This window comes from Engystomops pustulosus, chromosome 2 (genome assembly GCF_040894005.1).
Source record: "Engystomops pustulosus chromosome 2, aEngPut4.maternal, whole genome shotgun sequence".
Lineage (NCBI taxonomy): Eukaryota > Metazoa > Chordata > Amphibia > Anura > Leptodactylidae > Engystomops > Engystomops pustulosus.
This window is the reverse complement of record NC_092412.1, coordinates 25,099,671-25,117,064: the sequence shown is the minus strand read 5'-3', so window position 1 is coordinate 25,117,064 and position 17,394 is coordinate 25,099,671. Positions and strand designations below refer to the sequence as shown.

The 17,394-nt window shown below is 40.8% G+C and overlaps 1 protein-coding gene across 4 annotated transcripts in view; it reads right to left on the bottom strand.

Annotated features, from left to right (window-relative positions):
- The window catches only part of CCDC81 (coiled-coil domain containing 81), a 29,623-nt gene extending 14,631 nt beyond the window's left edge, over positions 1-14,992 (bottom strand). The window contains exons 1-8 of one of the 4 annotated variants that reach the window (XM_072134058.1): positions 14,867-14,992; positions 13,894-13,969; positions 10,424-10,485; positions 9,570-9,726; positions 6,924-7,180; positions 5,933-6,018; positions 4,357-4,502; positions 4,159-4,276 (exon numbers count right to left, since the gene is read on the bottom strand). In XM_072134058.1, coding sequence (XP_071990159.1) covers positions 4,159-4,276; positions 4,357-4,502; positions 5,933-6,018; positions 6,924-7,180; positions 9,570-9,726; positions 10,424-10,485; positions 13,894-13,960 — 893 coding nt within the window. In that variant the 5' untranslated portion in view covers positions 13,961-13,969; positions 14,867-14,992. Of the gene's footprint in view, positions 1-4,158; positions 4,277-4,356; positions 4,503-5,932; positions 6,019-6,923; positions 7,181-9,569; positions 9,727-10,423; positions 10,486-13,893; positions 13,970-14,788 lie in introns of all 4 variants that reach the window. The other 3 variants (XM_072134059.1, XM_072134061.1, XM_072134062.1) reach the window with 3 other exon arrangements.
- Positions 14,993-17,394: the final 2,402 nt, after the last annotated feature.

Here is a 17,394-nt window from a genome sequence, read left to right as displayed (position 1 = left end):
ATAACTACTATAATACTGCCCCCTATGTACAAGAATATAACTACTATAATACTGCTCCCTATGTACAAGAATATAACTACTATAATACTGCCCCCTATGTACAAGAATATAACTACTATAATACTGCCCCCTATGTACAAGAATATAACTACTATAATACTGCCCCCTATGTACAAGAATATAACTACTATAATACTGCCCCCTATGTACAAGAATATAACTACTATAATACTGCCCCTATATACAAGAATATAACTACTATAATACTGCCCCCTATGTACAAGAATATAACTACTATAATATTGCCCCCTATGTACAAAAATATAACTACTATAATACTGCCCCTATGTACAGTAATATAACTACTATAATACTGCCCCCTATGTACAGTAATATAACTACTATAATACTGCCCCCTATGTACAGTAATATAACTACTATAATACTGCCCCAAATGTACAAGAATATAACTACTATAATACTGTCCTCTATGTACAAGACTATAACTACTATAATACTGCCCCCTATGTACAGGAATATAACTACTATAATACTGTCCCCTATGTACAAGAATATAACTACTATAATACTGCCCCCTATGTACAAGAATATAACTACTATAATACTGCCCCCTATGTACAAGAATATAACTACGATAATACTGCCCCCTATGTACAAGAATATAACTACTATAATACTACCCCCTATGTACAAGAATATAACTACTATAATACTGCCCCCTATGTACAAGAATATAACTACTATAATACTGCTCCCTATGTACAAGAATATAACTACTATAATACTGCTCCCTATGTACAAGAATATAACTACTATAATACTGCCTCCTATGTACAAGAATATAACTACTATAATACTGCCCCCTATGTACAAGAATATAACTACTATAATACTGCCCCCAATGTACAAGAATATAACTACTATAATACTGCCCCCTATGTACAAGAATATAACTACTATAATACTCCCTCTAATGTACAAGAATATAACTGCTATAATACTGTCCCCTATGTACAAGAATATAACTGCTATAATACTGCCCCCTATGTACAAGAATATAACTACTATAATACTGCCCCCTATGTACAAGAATATAACTACTATAATACTGCCCCCTATGTACAAGAATATAACTACTATAATACTGTCCCCTATGTACAAGAATATAACTACTATTATACTGCCTCCTATGTACAAGACTATAACTACTATAATACTGCTCCCTATGTACAAGAATATAACTACTATAATACTGCCCCCTATGTACAAGAATATAACTACTATAATACTGCCCCCTATGTACAAGAATATAACTACTATAATACTGCTCCCTATGTACAAGAATATAATTACTATAATACTGCCTCCTATGTACAAGAATATAACTACTATAATACTGCCCCCTATGTACAAGAATATAACTACTATAATACTGCCCCCTATGTACAAGAATATAACTACTATAATACTGCCCCCTATGTACAAGAATATAACTACTATAATACTGCCCCCTATGTACAAGAATATAACTACTATAATACTGCCCTCTATGTACAGGAATATAACTACTATAATACTGCCCCCTATGTACAGTAATATAACTACTATAATACTGCTCCCTATGTACAGTAATATAACTACTATAATACTGCCCCCTATGTACAGTAATATAACTCCTATAATACTGCTCCCTATGTACAAGGATATAACTACTATAATACTGCCCCCTATGTACAAGAATATATCTACTATAATACTGCCACCTATGTACAAGAATATAACTACTATAATACTGCCCCCTATGTACAAGAATATAACTACTATAATACTACCCCCTATGTACAAGAATATAACTACTATAATACTGCCCCCTATGTACACGAATATAACTACTATAATACTGCCCCCTATGTACAAGAATATAACTACTATAATACTGCCCCCTATGTACAGGAATATAACTACTATAATACTGCCCCCTATGTACAAGAATATAACTACTATAATACTGCCTCCTATGTACAAGAATATAACTACTATAATACTGCCCCCTATGTACAGTAATATAACTACTATAATACTGCCCCCTATGTACAGTAATATAACTACTATAATACTGCCCCCTATGTACAGTAATATAACTACTATAATACTGCTCCCTATGTACAGTAATATAACTACTATAATACTGCCCCCTATGTACAAGAATATAACTACTATAATACTGCCTCCTATGTACAAGAATATAACTACTATAATACTGCCCCCTATGTACAGTAATATAACTACTATAATACTGCCCCCTATGTACAGTAATATAACTACTATAATACTGCCCCCTATGTACAGTAATATAACTACTATAATACTGCTCCCTATGTACAGTAATATAACTACTATAATACTGCCCCCTATGTACAAGAATATAACTACTATAATACTGCCCCCTATGTACAAGAATATAACTACTATAATACTGCCCCCTATGTACAGTAATATAACTACTATAATACTGCCCCCTATGTACAGTAATATAACTACTATAATACTGCCCCCTATGTACAGTAATATAACTACTATAATACTGCTCCCTATGTACAAGAATATAACTACTATAATACTGCCCCCTATGTACATGAATATAACTACTATAATACTGCCCCCTATGTACAAGAATATAACTACTATAATACTGCCCCCTATGTACAAGAATATAACTACTATAATACTGCCCCCTATGTACAGTAATATAACTACTATAATACTGCCCCCTATGTACAGTAATATAACTACTATAATACTGCCCCCTATGTACAGTAATATAACTACTATAATACTGCTCCCTATGTACAAGAATATAACTACTATAATACTGCCCCCTATGTACATGAATATAACTACTATAATACTGCCCCCTATGTACAAGAATATAACTACTATAATACTGCCCCCTATGTACAAGAATATAACTACTATAATACTGCTCCCTACGTACAAGAATATAACTACTATAATACTGCCCCCTATGTACAAGAATATAACTACTATAATACTGCCCCCTATGTACAAGACTATAACTACTATAATACTGCCCCCTATGTACAAGAATATAACTACTATAATACTGCCCCCTATGTACAAGAATATAACTACTATAATACTGTCCCCTATGTACAAGAATATAACTACTATAATACTGCCCCCTATGTACAGTAATATAACTACTATAATACTGCCCCCTATGTTCAAGAATATCACTACTATAATACTGCCCCCTATGTACAGGAATATAACTACTATAATACTGCCCCCTATGTACAAGAATATAACTACTATAATACTGTCCCCTATGTACAGTAATATAACTACTATAATACTGCCCCCTATGTACAGTAATATAACTACTATATTACTGCCTCCTATGTACAAGCATATAACTACTATATTACTGCCTCCTATGTACAAGAATATAACTACTATAATACTACTCCTATGTACAAGAATATAACTACTATAATACTGCCTCCTATGTACAAGAATATAACTACTATAATACTGCCCCCTATGTACAAGAATATAACTACTATAATACTGCCCCCTATGTACAAGACTATAACTACTATAATACTGCCCCCTATGTACAAGAATATAACTACTATAATACTGCCCCCTATGTACAAGAATATAACTACTATAATACTGTCCCCTATGTACAAGAATATAACTACTATAATACTGCCCCCTATGTACAGTAATATAACTACTATAATACTGCCCCCTATGTACAAGAATATAACTACTATAATACTGCCCCCTATGTACAAGAATATAACTACTATAATACTGCCCCCTATGTTCAAGAATATCACTACTATAATACTGCCCCCTATGTACAGGAATATAACTACTATAATACTGCCCCCTATGTACAAGAATATAACTACTATAATACTGCCCCCTATGTACAGTAATATAACTACTATATTACTGCCTCCTATGTACAAGCATATAACTACTATATTACTGCCTCCTATATAAAACATTTTGATGACATTATGTGAGACACATGTTTGTTGCAGTAATCATTCATTTGAACGAATGACTTTCTATTTGCTGGCCGCCGTCCTTAGCTCTCACCTCTCGGGAGCAGTTTTGGGCTTTGGGATCCTCTCCAGGTCCTGGCTCAGGCTGATGCCGATGACTCTGGCCGGCACCAGGTTCTGTCTGTTCAGCAAACGCTTTGCACTGGAGTTTTCTGTAAATCGTATAAAAGTGATTTTACCTCTGACAAACGGCAGTATTCAGCAATAATGATACAAGCATGGACTCTCCTACCTTTTCGGCTGGTCGGCGTCTCCTCCTGCTCATCTTCTCGGTCAGGCGGGTGGTCATATTTCGGCTCCTCTCCGCTCCCCACCTCTCCGTGTTCCTCTGGGATGGTCTCCATGCCTGTAGATTTATCTGTTCCTTTCATATCAATTCTGATGTATATGAGAGAAAATAATTATTAGACGGTAACACAGCATCCATCACAAAAGTGTTTCGGACCCTCATGAGTGGACAACAAGGTGAAATAACCGATGTCTCTATTTATGACTCTATCACTAACAACTATGTGAGAAACAAAAGAGGTTATCAACCACTTCTATATTCTCCAGGGCCATTTGATATTGCTACTTATTGTATAGCTATAGCAACAGAACCAGGCTTACTTTATAGATACGGCAACAGAACCAAGCTTACTACAATGATATAGTAACAGAACTAAGCTTACTACAATGATATAGTACAGAAATAAGCTTACTACAATGATATAGTAACAGAACTAAGCTTACTTTATATATATGGCAACAGAACCAAGTTTACTGCACTGATATAGTAACAGAACGAAGTTACTTTATAGATAGGACAACAAAACCAAGCTTACGTTATAGATAAGGCAACAGAACCAAGCTTACTACAATGATTTTGTAACAGAACTAAGCTTACTTAATAGATACAGCAACAGAACCAAGCTTACTGCAATGATAATGTAACAGAACCAGGCTTACTGTATAAATATAGCAACAGAACCAAGATTACTTTATGGATATGGCAACAGAACCAATCTTACTACAATGATATAGTAACTGAACTAAGCTTACTGAATAAACATGTTCAAGGATAAAGATTGCAATGATAAAGTATAAGAACTAAGCTTATTGTCTAAATATGGTAACAGCACCAAGAACACTATATAGCAACAGTAAAAGAACAAAGCATACTGTATGTAAATATAACAAAACCAAGTTTATTATAACTAATCCCAAACCTTCTCCTCCTAACTTGCCAAAAGATATAAGTATCAGAGTGCTGGGGGACCAATGGCTTTGACCCTCAGTATACAACCCTCAGAGGGTAACCAGTTCTCCCTTCACTTCTATGGGACTGAACAAGATAATAATGATATTAATAATCACCTTTATTATTATGCCTTCCCCAGAAGCCAAAGAGAAGTGAATGGAGCTCTGGTCATACATGGCCCCAGGACATCATTTAGGCGGCTATTGGTTCCTACCCGCTCCAACATGCTCTGTGTCCCAGTTCCGACACTGATCCCCATCTATAATTGACTTTGGCACAAACGCACAATCCCAAACACAATTCATCATATGAACTAATAGGGTTTTTGGACATTCCTGAACTGGGGATGCTCTTTAAGACCCCCTCACCCCACCTCCCCCAAAAAAGCAGAGGAGAAAACCGGCAAAAATCTGTCTCTTTTAGCTGTACTTGGCCCATTCATCCATAACTTGCCCACCCATGATTTTATATATTACTACCCCTCCCTGCAGTCACCAGTCTGACCTCCAAGGATGAGCTGACAAGGCACTGAAGCAGAAGACAACTGGCTCCAGTCTGTACTAATTACCTGGGGAAGAGAAGAGCGCTGCAGGATCGGGGGCGCAGAAGACCATCTTCTCCTGAGGACATGACGGAGTCGGCTGTCCCCGGCCTCTAACAGAGAAGATCGTTATGACAATGCAATCCTAAACCTTTAACGAACTTTGCAAAAATCAGTAATCCAGTGCGTGTGTACAGGAGGAGTCACACATCATAGTCACAATGTGACGTGTAATCTTCCTTTTGTAGTAGATCTCATCTCTGCAGCCTCTGTCTGTTAATCTGAGACCACCTAGCTGCTGTGACTCATTGGGACAGATTTACTAAGGGTCCTAATCGCGCACTTTCCCGAATTTTTCAGTTTTGCGACGAATTGCCCCGGGATTTTGGTGCACGCGATCGGATTGTGGCGCATCGGTGCCGTCTTTCAAGCGACAGAAATCGGGGGGGCATGGCGGTCGGAAAACCCGACGGATTTGGAAAAACCGCGGAATTTAAAAAAGAATTTGTGTCGCAAGAATAGCACTCACATACACCGAGATGGAGGAGGTGAACTCCGGCGGACCTCGGCGCAGCAGCGACACCTAGTGGACATCGGGCACACGACCTTAGTGAATCCCAGCAGAACCCGAATCAGCGTCAGAGAACGCGCCGCTGGATCGCGACTGGACCGGGTAAGTAAATCTGCCCCATTGTTCCCCCTCCTCTATCCATAGACTTCTGTGTTATCTGACACCCCAGACTTCTATCTTGTTGCTAGCAAAACAGAATTCAGCAGAGTTTTCAGAGTAAAAAAGCAGATTAGGAGAAAAGGAGAAAGATGACAAGAGCCAAAGTAAGTGGAGAAGGAAAAACTGATAAGTTATATCGCACAGTTTCTTGTAGTCTCGTGCTATTGATGTATGCAAAGTGTGTTAAGAAGTCAAAAGAAATGTTTAAAATACATGAAAAACAACAAATGCTAAATAGATTTAATTTCATATTCATGCCCAGTATCAAAAACTCTCCGCTTTACTTACATTAGAGAGAGATTTTACTAGGGTTCCTGTTCCGTCCATACTGTTCACAAACTCCTTATAAAACTTCATCTTGACCTTCAGGTCTCTGATGAGAAGAGATCCGATGCCCTTAAAAGTGAACTCCACATTTTGTTTAGTAGAGACAGATCGGGAGAAAGCGCTGAGGGTCTCCCTGACACAGGACTCAATGGTGTCTCGGTTATAGGAGCAGGTAAATGATAAGGCGATGAAATTAAGGGGGACGATTGGGATGTCACCTGAAATACAAATGTCAAGAACAAGAAGTCACAAAGACCAGACAGATGTATATCAGTATCCAGTGATATGTATCACTCAGGGAAGGTACACAGTGACTGCACCAGCAGCAGAATAGTGAGTGCAGCTCTGGGGTATAATACAGGATGTAACTCAGGATCAGTACAGGATAAGTAATGTCATGTATGTACACAGTGACTGTACCAGCAGCAGAATAGTGAGTGCAGCTCTGGAGTATAATACAGGATGTAACTCAGGATCAGTACAGGATAAGTAATGTCATGTATGTGCACAGTGACTGCACCAGCAGCAGAATAGTGAGTGCAGCTCTGGAGTATAATACAGGATGTAACTCAGGATCAGTACAGGATAAGTAATGCCATGTATGTACACAGTGACTGCACCAGCAGCAGAATAGTGAGTGCAGCTCCGGAGTATAATACGGGATGTAACTCAGGATCAGTACAGGATAAGTAATGTCATGTATGTACACAGTGACTGCACCAGCAGCAGAATAGTGAGTGCAGCTCTGGAGTATAATACAGGATGTAACTCAGGATCAGTACAGGATAAGTAATGTCATGTATGTACACAGTGACTGTACCAGCAGCAGAATAGTGAGTGCAGCTCTGGAGTATAATACAGGATGTAACTCAGGATCAGTACAGGATAAGTAATGTCATGTATGTGCACAGTGACTGCGCACCAGCAGCAGAATAGTGAGTGCAGCTCTGGAGTATAATACAGGATGTAACTCAGGATCAGTACAGGATAAGTAATGCCATGTATGTACACAGTGACTGCACCAGCAGCAGAATAGTGAGTGCAGCTCTGGAGTATAATACAGGATGTAACTCAGGATCAGTACAGGATAAGTAATGTCATGTATGTACACAGTGACTGCACCAGCAGCAGAATAGTGAGTGCAGCTCCGGAGTATAATACGGGATGTAACTCAGGATCAGTACAGGATAAGTAATGTCATGTATGTACACAGTGACTGCACCAGCAGCAGAATAGTGAGTGCAGCTCTGGAGTATAATACAGGATGTAACTCAGGATCAGTACAGGATAAGTAATGTATGTATGTACACAGTGACTGCACCAGCAGAATAGTGAGTGCAGCTCTGGGGTATAATACAGGATGTAACTCAGGATCAGTACAGGATAAGTAATGTCATGTATGTACACAGTGACTGCACCAGCAGCAGAATAGTGAGTGCAGCTCTGGAGTATAATAACTGCATGACTGCAGTAAAAGTAATACTTTTTACGAGAGTTGTCAACTGATTCCATATGTTAAAGTTTTTTGGAAAGTTGCAAAATTTTGGCACATAACCAGTAAGATGCATCTGACCAGCAAAAACCCAAACACCAAAAAAATGTAGCCGCACAAAGCCAGTCTTTAAGATACATGTGTCCCAGTATATAATATTCAACATCCGGGGGTGAGAGTCGGAACAGAGCGTCTGGCTTGATGGCGGCTTAACCGTGAATGTTATGGGAGCTCAGTCGTAGTGTAGGCCTCATCCACACAACCGTCAGTGCAAGCAGGGGCAGGAACTAGTACGTTAGCCCTAAAGCAGTGGTTTGCAAAGCTGGATGAAACTCCTTTCGGAGCTCTGTCCGCTCAAGATCAGGTCTGTTCTCTAAGACAATCTCAAAACAGAGACCAGGGCTAAGCCTATCTTTTCAGCCTCTGGAAAGTTCCAGGGAGCTAGCCATTAGGACAGCCTGCACTAACAACCAGAGGTTTACATAATATAAACATGAATATGAATAATAACTATACTGCGCACAGTTTGCCCACATGTATTTTCAACCTTCTTGTTCCAGAGAAATCGACTTTAAAAAATATGTAAATGAGCCAGAGGCGCTGCCAGCTGGAGAGCAATGCGGCTGCGCAAGGAAATCTTGAGCCGGCTGTGCAAGGAAAGTGTTACTGTGCATGCAAGAGACTTGCAGACAGCTGGGTGACGCCACCAGCTTTCGGCAACACTAGTGGGCGGTACAAACCGAAAATTTTGATAATGGGGCCACCTTAATTGATGAGCGGCTGGAGCCAAAAGACGTAAATTTCTTTGGTTGAAAAGAATAAGAAAAGAGGTGACCGGACCCTCCCCGTAAGGTAACAAACATGTCACTTAGGACAGTCTACCATCAGTAAATCTGATGGTAGATGTCCTTTAACTAGGGGACAGTTTGGGAAAGCTGGGTTACACTCCTTAGAAAGCTGGGTTACAGAGCCCAGTAGGGTGATCAGTCCTACTGTGTCCACTCCAGCAACAACTCCAAACTATAAATATCGGAATGACCCAACGCATAACATATGTATATAATACCATGGTGATCTTATTGTTTAGGCTAGTTCCTCAATATAAAGTTACCTACCTGTTGTAAAGATTTTGTTGAATTTTAACCCATGAACCTGGGCGAGTTTTTCTGAAAGAAGGAAGACGGGGCGTTGTATGATGATGAATTTGTTGTTGCCAACATCTAATTTTTGTCTTGAGAGAGTAAATGTTCCCAGTCCTGGGATTTGCACCCCCTGAGAGAGAAGGGTAAAAGATTTGCAAGATCATCAAGTATACAGTCAGGGAGGCTTGGATGGAACCTGCCTGATCATTATGTTTAGCTGTAATAGCTGTGTTGAACCCCCTTGTGGAGAACCTGTGTAGTACAGCCGATCATACAAGAATATGGTACCTCTGATGTGTGACATCCATATACACAGCATAGAAAGTGTGTCACCTGATGCAGCATCACACCACTAAGCTACTATCCCAATGGATATATAGAAATATTGACACCTCTTCTTTAACTGCACCTTGACAAGAGTCTCATGGTTCCGGTTTATACCATGTGTCTCCGAAAACAAGCCCTAGCATGATTTTATTTGTCTTTCCGGAGTAGAGTTGAAATGCTGTGATAATCTGCCCTAATTACAACTGACTATATGCTCTGAACCATACAGTTCTGGTGTCATTTTAAATTTCGTGTTGTGTTTCTAGGTACCAAAGATATCAATTGTTTAAGTTACAGTCGTTAGATACATATACAGTTCCCACTCCTGACTGTAACTTTAACTGTGGATATTTCTGTGGCACCTAGAAACAATCAAATGGGAGATTCTCCTCTTTAAAATGACACCAGAACTTTGTTACTGTGTTTAAACTTGGTGGTGCTGATAGAGCTATTTCTAAGCAGTTATTCCAGTAATAATATAATCCTGGCAGTCACATTACCTTCTGCAGAGACATCTGGTGCTCCACAAACTCGGAGACGGAAGCCCATATTGCGCAGACATCTGCAAGAAACACATTGTAACAGTAAAGAGTTTATCATATAAAACCATATAGTACTCCCAGTGATGCTCAGGCCGGTGCTGTAGACAGCAATTATGATGATCTGCCTAACTTGTGAGTTGGGAGAACATTTCCAATCCTAAACCCCAAATGTCATCCTATAGCGACCCAAGCTGTGTTACTGCGATCTGGCAGAGTAGACATCCATCATCTGGCACGGACCCGGAACGGTTGCTAATGGACTTCATTAATGGCTATTACGTTTCTCTCTATTCAGTCCTGTACATACGCGCTGCGGGTTTATTACCTGGTAACACTATACGGTTATCCGCAGAACAATGCCCCCAGTGAAAAGAGTCAGTGGCTCGCTAAGTGTAGCACTTTCCTTGGATTTACTGTACAAGGACGGAAGATGGGGGGGGGGGAGAGAAGAGTCTGGGGGTCTGATGTGAAATGTGAGGAACGTTCTGGATTTAAAGGAACGCTATGGGCAGAGGTGATACATTGATGTAACAACCGATGATCCGAGTTACCTTCTCTAATCACTTTCCTCCTGCTATGTCTTCCCTTCATTCAAGCTAAGCTCACAGCCAACCTGCTCCCCTTTTTGTATGGTCTAAGCTGACCTCTATAGTGTCCCCAGATAATTTGAGCCTTAAAGGGGTTGTCCACTTTAAGCAAATAATTGATATACTGTTTGTAAGTGTAATGAAAAGTTTAACAATTTTCCAATGTATTTTCTGTGTCTATTCCTCATGGTATTCTAAGATCTCTGCTTGCTGTACTTCTACAGAAAGCCTCTATGAATACTTCCAGTGGTTAGAAATCTGTCCGTGGTCTTGTGATAGAAATAAGGCACTGTCCCCCAAAAGGAAGTCCATGCCTGTAGTCTATCCCCTGTGTTCCTGACATCAATTTCACAAGTGTTTCTCCTTCTTGACCTGCTGATCTCTAGTGTTGACTCCGGACTTGGCTCTGATCATGAATCTGTACTGCTTGCCCTGACCGAAGGCTGACCCTAGATCTTACTACAACTACACCTGCCCTGACCTTAGCTAGTATCTGATCACTCTTTGCCAGTAACTGTTGGTTCCGAAGATGGTGGCCAAAGCAAAGTTGTGATCCCAGCATAAGGTCATCTACCACCAGGATGAAGTATTGTAAAATAAGCACACTGACATACTGGTGTGTGCCCTCTTTGCCAGAATCTGCTTTTCTTCTAGCTTCTTATGCCCTGGTTTGTACAAAAAATGGTTTACATTATGCAAATGACCTTGAGGGGTCCCGGGTTCCATAGGTGTTAATGAAGCCCGGAGACCCCCAGGCTCATTTGCAAATGTATAAAGCCTTTTTATGTAAAAACCATGGCATAAGAGGCTAAAAGAGGAGCGGATCCTGCCATAGGGGACACACACCAGTATGTCAGTGTGCTGGGTTTACAATCCTTCATCCTGGTGGTAGATGTTCTTTAAAGGGAACGTGTTAGCAGAATCTGACCTAATAAAGCACTAACAGTATGTTCTTAGGTAGAAAAGCGTCTTCCAGATCATGCCCCAGGGTGGTGCTATCATTCAGAAATTTTTCTTCGAACGGAGATTGGTTGAACAAAGTTACAGAGTTGAGCACTGAGGTCAAGCTCTCCCCTTTAAAGGGTGAAAATAGGAGTGTCCCAAAGTCTAACCAGTTGGGTAACATAGTGGGGCACATTTACTTACCCGGTCCTGTCGCGATCCTCAGGGTGCGTTGTCCAACGAGGATGAAGTACGGCTCGATTCACTAAGACCGTGTGCCCGATATCCTGCATTTGTCGCTTCCCCGCTCAGGTCCTCCAGAGTTCACCTTCTTCTTCCCGGTGTAAGTGAGTACATGTCTTGCAGCACAATTTGAATTTTAAATCCCACGCTCAGTCCCAATCAGTCTGGTTGTCCGAGGGCCACGCCCCCCCCCCCCCCTCCGATTTGTGTCGCATGAAAGTCGGCAAGATTGCAGCCGATCGCGTGCGCCAAAAACTCCAGTTAAATGTGGCGCAAATTGGAAATAGTCGGGAAACCCAACGGAAATGCAGTGTCCAGACCCTTAGTAAATGTGCCCCAGTGGGTCTACAACCAGAACTTTATTATGCCAGGTGCAGGAGTAGAGAATGAGATGGGCATATATACAGAAAAGGGAAAGCCCATGATCTCTCACTTGATATAACAGTTCTGCCCCAAGTGTTACATTGACTCATGAATAGAATGTCATCAGATACATTGGGGGTCATTTACTAAGGGCCCGATTTGCGTTTTCCCGACGTGTTACCCGAATATTTCCGATTTGCGGCGATTTTCCCTGTATTGCCCCGGGATTTTGGCGCACGCAATCGGATTGTGGCGCATCGGCGCTGGCATGCACGCGACGGAAATCGGGGGGCGTGGCCGAACAAAAACCCGACGGATTCGGAAAAACCGCCGCATTTAAAAAAAAAAAGTGTCGCGGAGCTTGCACTTACCTTCACTAGGAATAGGCCGGTGAACTTGAGCGCTTTCCGATGCTTTTCAGCGCAGCAGCGCCACCTGGTGGACGGCGGAGGAACTGCCTTAATGAATCCCGGCCGGACCCGAATCTACCGCAGAGAACGCGCCGCTGGATCGCAAATGGACCGGGTAAGTAAATCTGCCCCATTAAGTTGAATCGAAACATAATAAAATATTAGAAAATGATTCAAGGATTTGTCAATGTGCCCTTTGGGACCCCACTATTTACGGCTTTACCTTATCAAGTGTAAAAATTCACTGCACTCCAACTCAGGCAGGAAATAACAAAGGAACATGTCACCAGGTTTTACCCCACTAAAGTACCCTCCAATAGGGAATGAAATATCCTTTCTAGATTTCCCTCTTTTATATAAAAATCTCACCCATCTCCTTGGAAAAAAAAAACAACCAGAGAAGAGACATCTTTTACCTGAGATGAGTCAATTTTAGAGGCTGCAGGGGAAGAGTCACTTTAGATAGTACATAGGACTATGCCGTATTGTGTCATATTAAAGATAAGGACTGGACATACAGGTAGTAAGAGAAATGCTTGGGAACTGGACCTTTACCTGCAGCTCACATTCTCATGTATGTAACCTATTTAACCTCCTGGATCTCTGGTTCTACAAATCCCAGAAGCACAAACAGCAGCATGTTTCTAGGTGATATAGAACTGAAAATAGAGGCGGCTAACGTGGCACTCCACCTGCAGCCTCTAAACTTGACTCGGGTAAAACATGACTCTTCTCTGCTCATTGTCACATGACTTGATGAGAATTTTATAGATACAACAGATTTCAAATAAAAGAGAGGATTCTGTGGAGGTAATAGCTGCTAGCGACACCTTCTCTGAGACCTTCAGTGATAACATTGACCTATTTACCCTCCTCTACTTACCGTCCTCTGTCAGTTTTGGGAGGGTCTGGAAGCCGCTTTTTCCAGCATCCTGTAGAAAATCCAACATTTTCTACACCTAAAAAAGATACAGAAAGTAACATAAAAAGAAGTAGAGATATATGAGAGAGAGATAGATATGAGATAGATAGATAGATAGATAGATAGATATGAGATAGATATGAGATAGATAGATAGATAGATAGATATGAGATAGATATGAGATAGATAGATATGAGATAGATAGATATGAGATAGATAGATAGATAGATAGATATGATATAGATATGAGATAGATAGATAGATTGATAGATAGATATGAGATTGATAGATAGATAGATATGAGATAGATAGATAGATATGAGATAGATAGATAGATATGAGATAGATAGATAGATATGAGATAGATAGATAGATATGAGATAGATATGAGATAGATAGATAGATATGAGATAGATAGATAGATATGAGATAGATAGATAGATATGAGATAGATAGATAGATATGAGATAGATAGATAGATAGATATGAGATAGATAGATAGATAGATATGAGATAGATAGATAGATAGATAGATAGATAGATAGATAGATAGATAGATAGATGTTAGATAGGAGATAGATGTTAGATAGGAGATAGATATGAGATAGATAGATAGATATGAGATAGATATGAGATAGATAGATAGATAGATATGAGATAGATAGATAGATATGAGATAGATAGATAGTTATGAGTGATAGATAGATATAACATCTCTGTCACATTACACCGCAGGTGTAGGATACTGTTCACACTATATAGAAAGCAGAAGAGCTGCGCAGGATTGAGGACGGCTGCTCTGTGATGCTATGTGTGTGCCCCCTGTGAGCCCCCTCTCCCCGGGCACAGCTCTCACCCTCTCTCCCCGGGCACAGCTCTCACCCTCTCTCCCCGGGCACAGCTCTCACCCTCTCTCCCCGGGCACAGCTCTCACCGTCTCTCCGTCTCCCGGGAGCCGCTCTCCTCAGGGATGTCTCTAGGACGCGCGGGGCGCACCCGCCTGTTGCTAGGAGTGACGTCACCCGCGTGAACCTTTGAGTAGAGCGGGCACGCGCCACGGAACCCGGAGCGCTGCGCATGCGCTGAGGGACTCGGCGGGAGGATTTTTGTCCACTAGGTGGCATCCTAACTACGATATGTGCAGAGTGGTGGTGGTGGGGGCTAAACTCATGCAATGATGGGGCATATAAAATGCTTCACAGATTAACATAATATAGATTAAATAAAGGTAATGGCCATTAGAACAGATGGAGTTCCTCCATAAACAGCGCCATTTGATGCCTTATAAATATTAACCATTCCGGCTAGAGTGCCCCCTGTAAACATTATAAGCTACATCACCCTATAAACCATGCCAGCTAGAGTGCCCCCTTTAAACAGTGTAAGCTACAAGAGCCTATATAAACCATGCCGGATATAGAGTGCCCCTATAAACATTGTAAGCTACAGCACCCTATTAATCATGCCAGCTAGAGTGCCCCCTATAAACAGTGTAAGCTACAGCACCCTATAAATCATGCCAGCTAGAGTGCCCCCTATAAACATTGTAAGCTACAGCACCCTATAAATCATGCCAGCGTAAGCTACAGCACCCAATAAATCATGCCAGCTAGAGTGCCCCAATAAATATTGTCAGTTGGTGTATCCTATAAAGAATGCAGTAATAGTGCCCCCTTTTTTTATAGCATCTACAATATTATAGTAATTTAATAGGGTTGTTAGGACATAGTGATAACACAACATTTCAAGGTGTTTTTATCTTTATAAAGTCCCCATGATATAATACACTGCACTACCTATCTACTGCTGTGTATACATGCAGCCCAATAGGGGTTGCAAGGCTTAGTAAGTGGACCAATATGGCAGCCATGGGGGCTATTGACATCATGTTGCCATATAAACCCCATAAGTTTACCAGGACTGTGTTGTGGGGTGGCAGATGGAGCTGTCGGATTAACTGTGAGACCCTCAAGATTCAGCAGTCCCTATAAACCTCAGCATCTAAAGGGTTCTCACCATTTGGAGAATAACAGCAGTAACCCGGCAGTCACACTTGTTTTTCGTATTGCGTGGGCTCAGCTTGATCCAATAGTTTAAATCCAAGACACTGGGTGGTGGTTACCGAACGCATGCCCTTCCATGGAAATGCACATGCCATTGGGCCCAAGCCCGTAACCTGTAAATGTGGTGCAAACGGCAAGTGTGGTCGCATCCTAAGTCACATCCAGTTTCTAGCAGATTTTGTTTGTTTGAGCCTCACCCATGTGCGACCACCATTAAGTACATGAACTACATATGTGGATACCTACAAACACATGTGAAAAATGTAGGAAGGGATTAAAGGGGAGCTGCCCGCACTCCTGACGTGTCTGTTTCAGTAAAAAGTTTAACATTTCACACAATATAATCCATTCATTGGTAACCTACAAAATTGAAATCTCCATTCACTGCCAGAGCAGCAGTTTGGTATGGGGTTCGTGTGTTCATAGCGCACTCCGATTATGACCTCTGCTGAGGACCGGTCAGGCTTTAAGGCAGAATTATTTCAGATTTAGTCACTATGGAAAGTCACGTATGAGGAGGCGCAGCTTTGGTAACATGGAGATGCTCCTACCTTTGAAGTGAACACAACCCATAATCATTAACAGGGGGTGAAAATGAGTAACCCATCCGGTGCTTATCTGGTAGTCATAAGGGGGTCATTTATCTTTAGTCTAGTAATTTTTGATGGTTGGGTTCAACCGCCTGAGCCGGACATACTGCCGCCCGAATATCCAGTGCGACAAATGGACGTCCCTAGCAACTAGCCTTGGCTATAATGTGTCATCCTGAGTCAACGACACCAAGTATCTATTTGCTGATTGCCGTAGGATTAACTTCTGGGAACAAGTTGAAAAGATTTAACATACGACACGTTTCGGGCTAAAGAAAAAAAAAAAAAAAAAAAAAAAATCGCATGCCCTTAGTCATAGCTTTTTCTTTTGCCTAAAACGCGTCAGTTGTTATAGTCATGTCGCTGTTTTTTAATATGTTTTTTATTTTTAACGGAGCTGGGACATTAAATTCTTTTAAACCAAAAAAATAACTGGGTTTTGGTCATAGTTTGGGCACTTGGTCTCTAAAAAGGTTCATCATTACTGACAGAGCATGAATGGGGGTCAGTATGCCTGCCTGGTCAGTCGTTCCATTCAGGCAGGGAACTAGATCATTCACGTAAAAAGTGGGGATCTCATCAGCAACTCCCTACTTTTTGTAACTGCACTAAAATTTGTTGCCACTGTATATAATATAGGGGGAAATGCAGAGAAGAGTCAATTATGTCCGAGATGAGTCAAGTTAAGTGGCTGCAGGGGGAAGTGATGCTTCAGATCTTACGTTCTACAACAATACTCTTAAAATATAAGAATCTCATCTTTCAGATCACATCAAGCTTGGCTTCTGTGATCTACAGAAATGGATAGA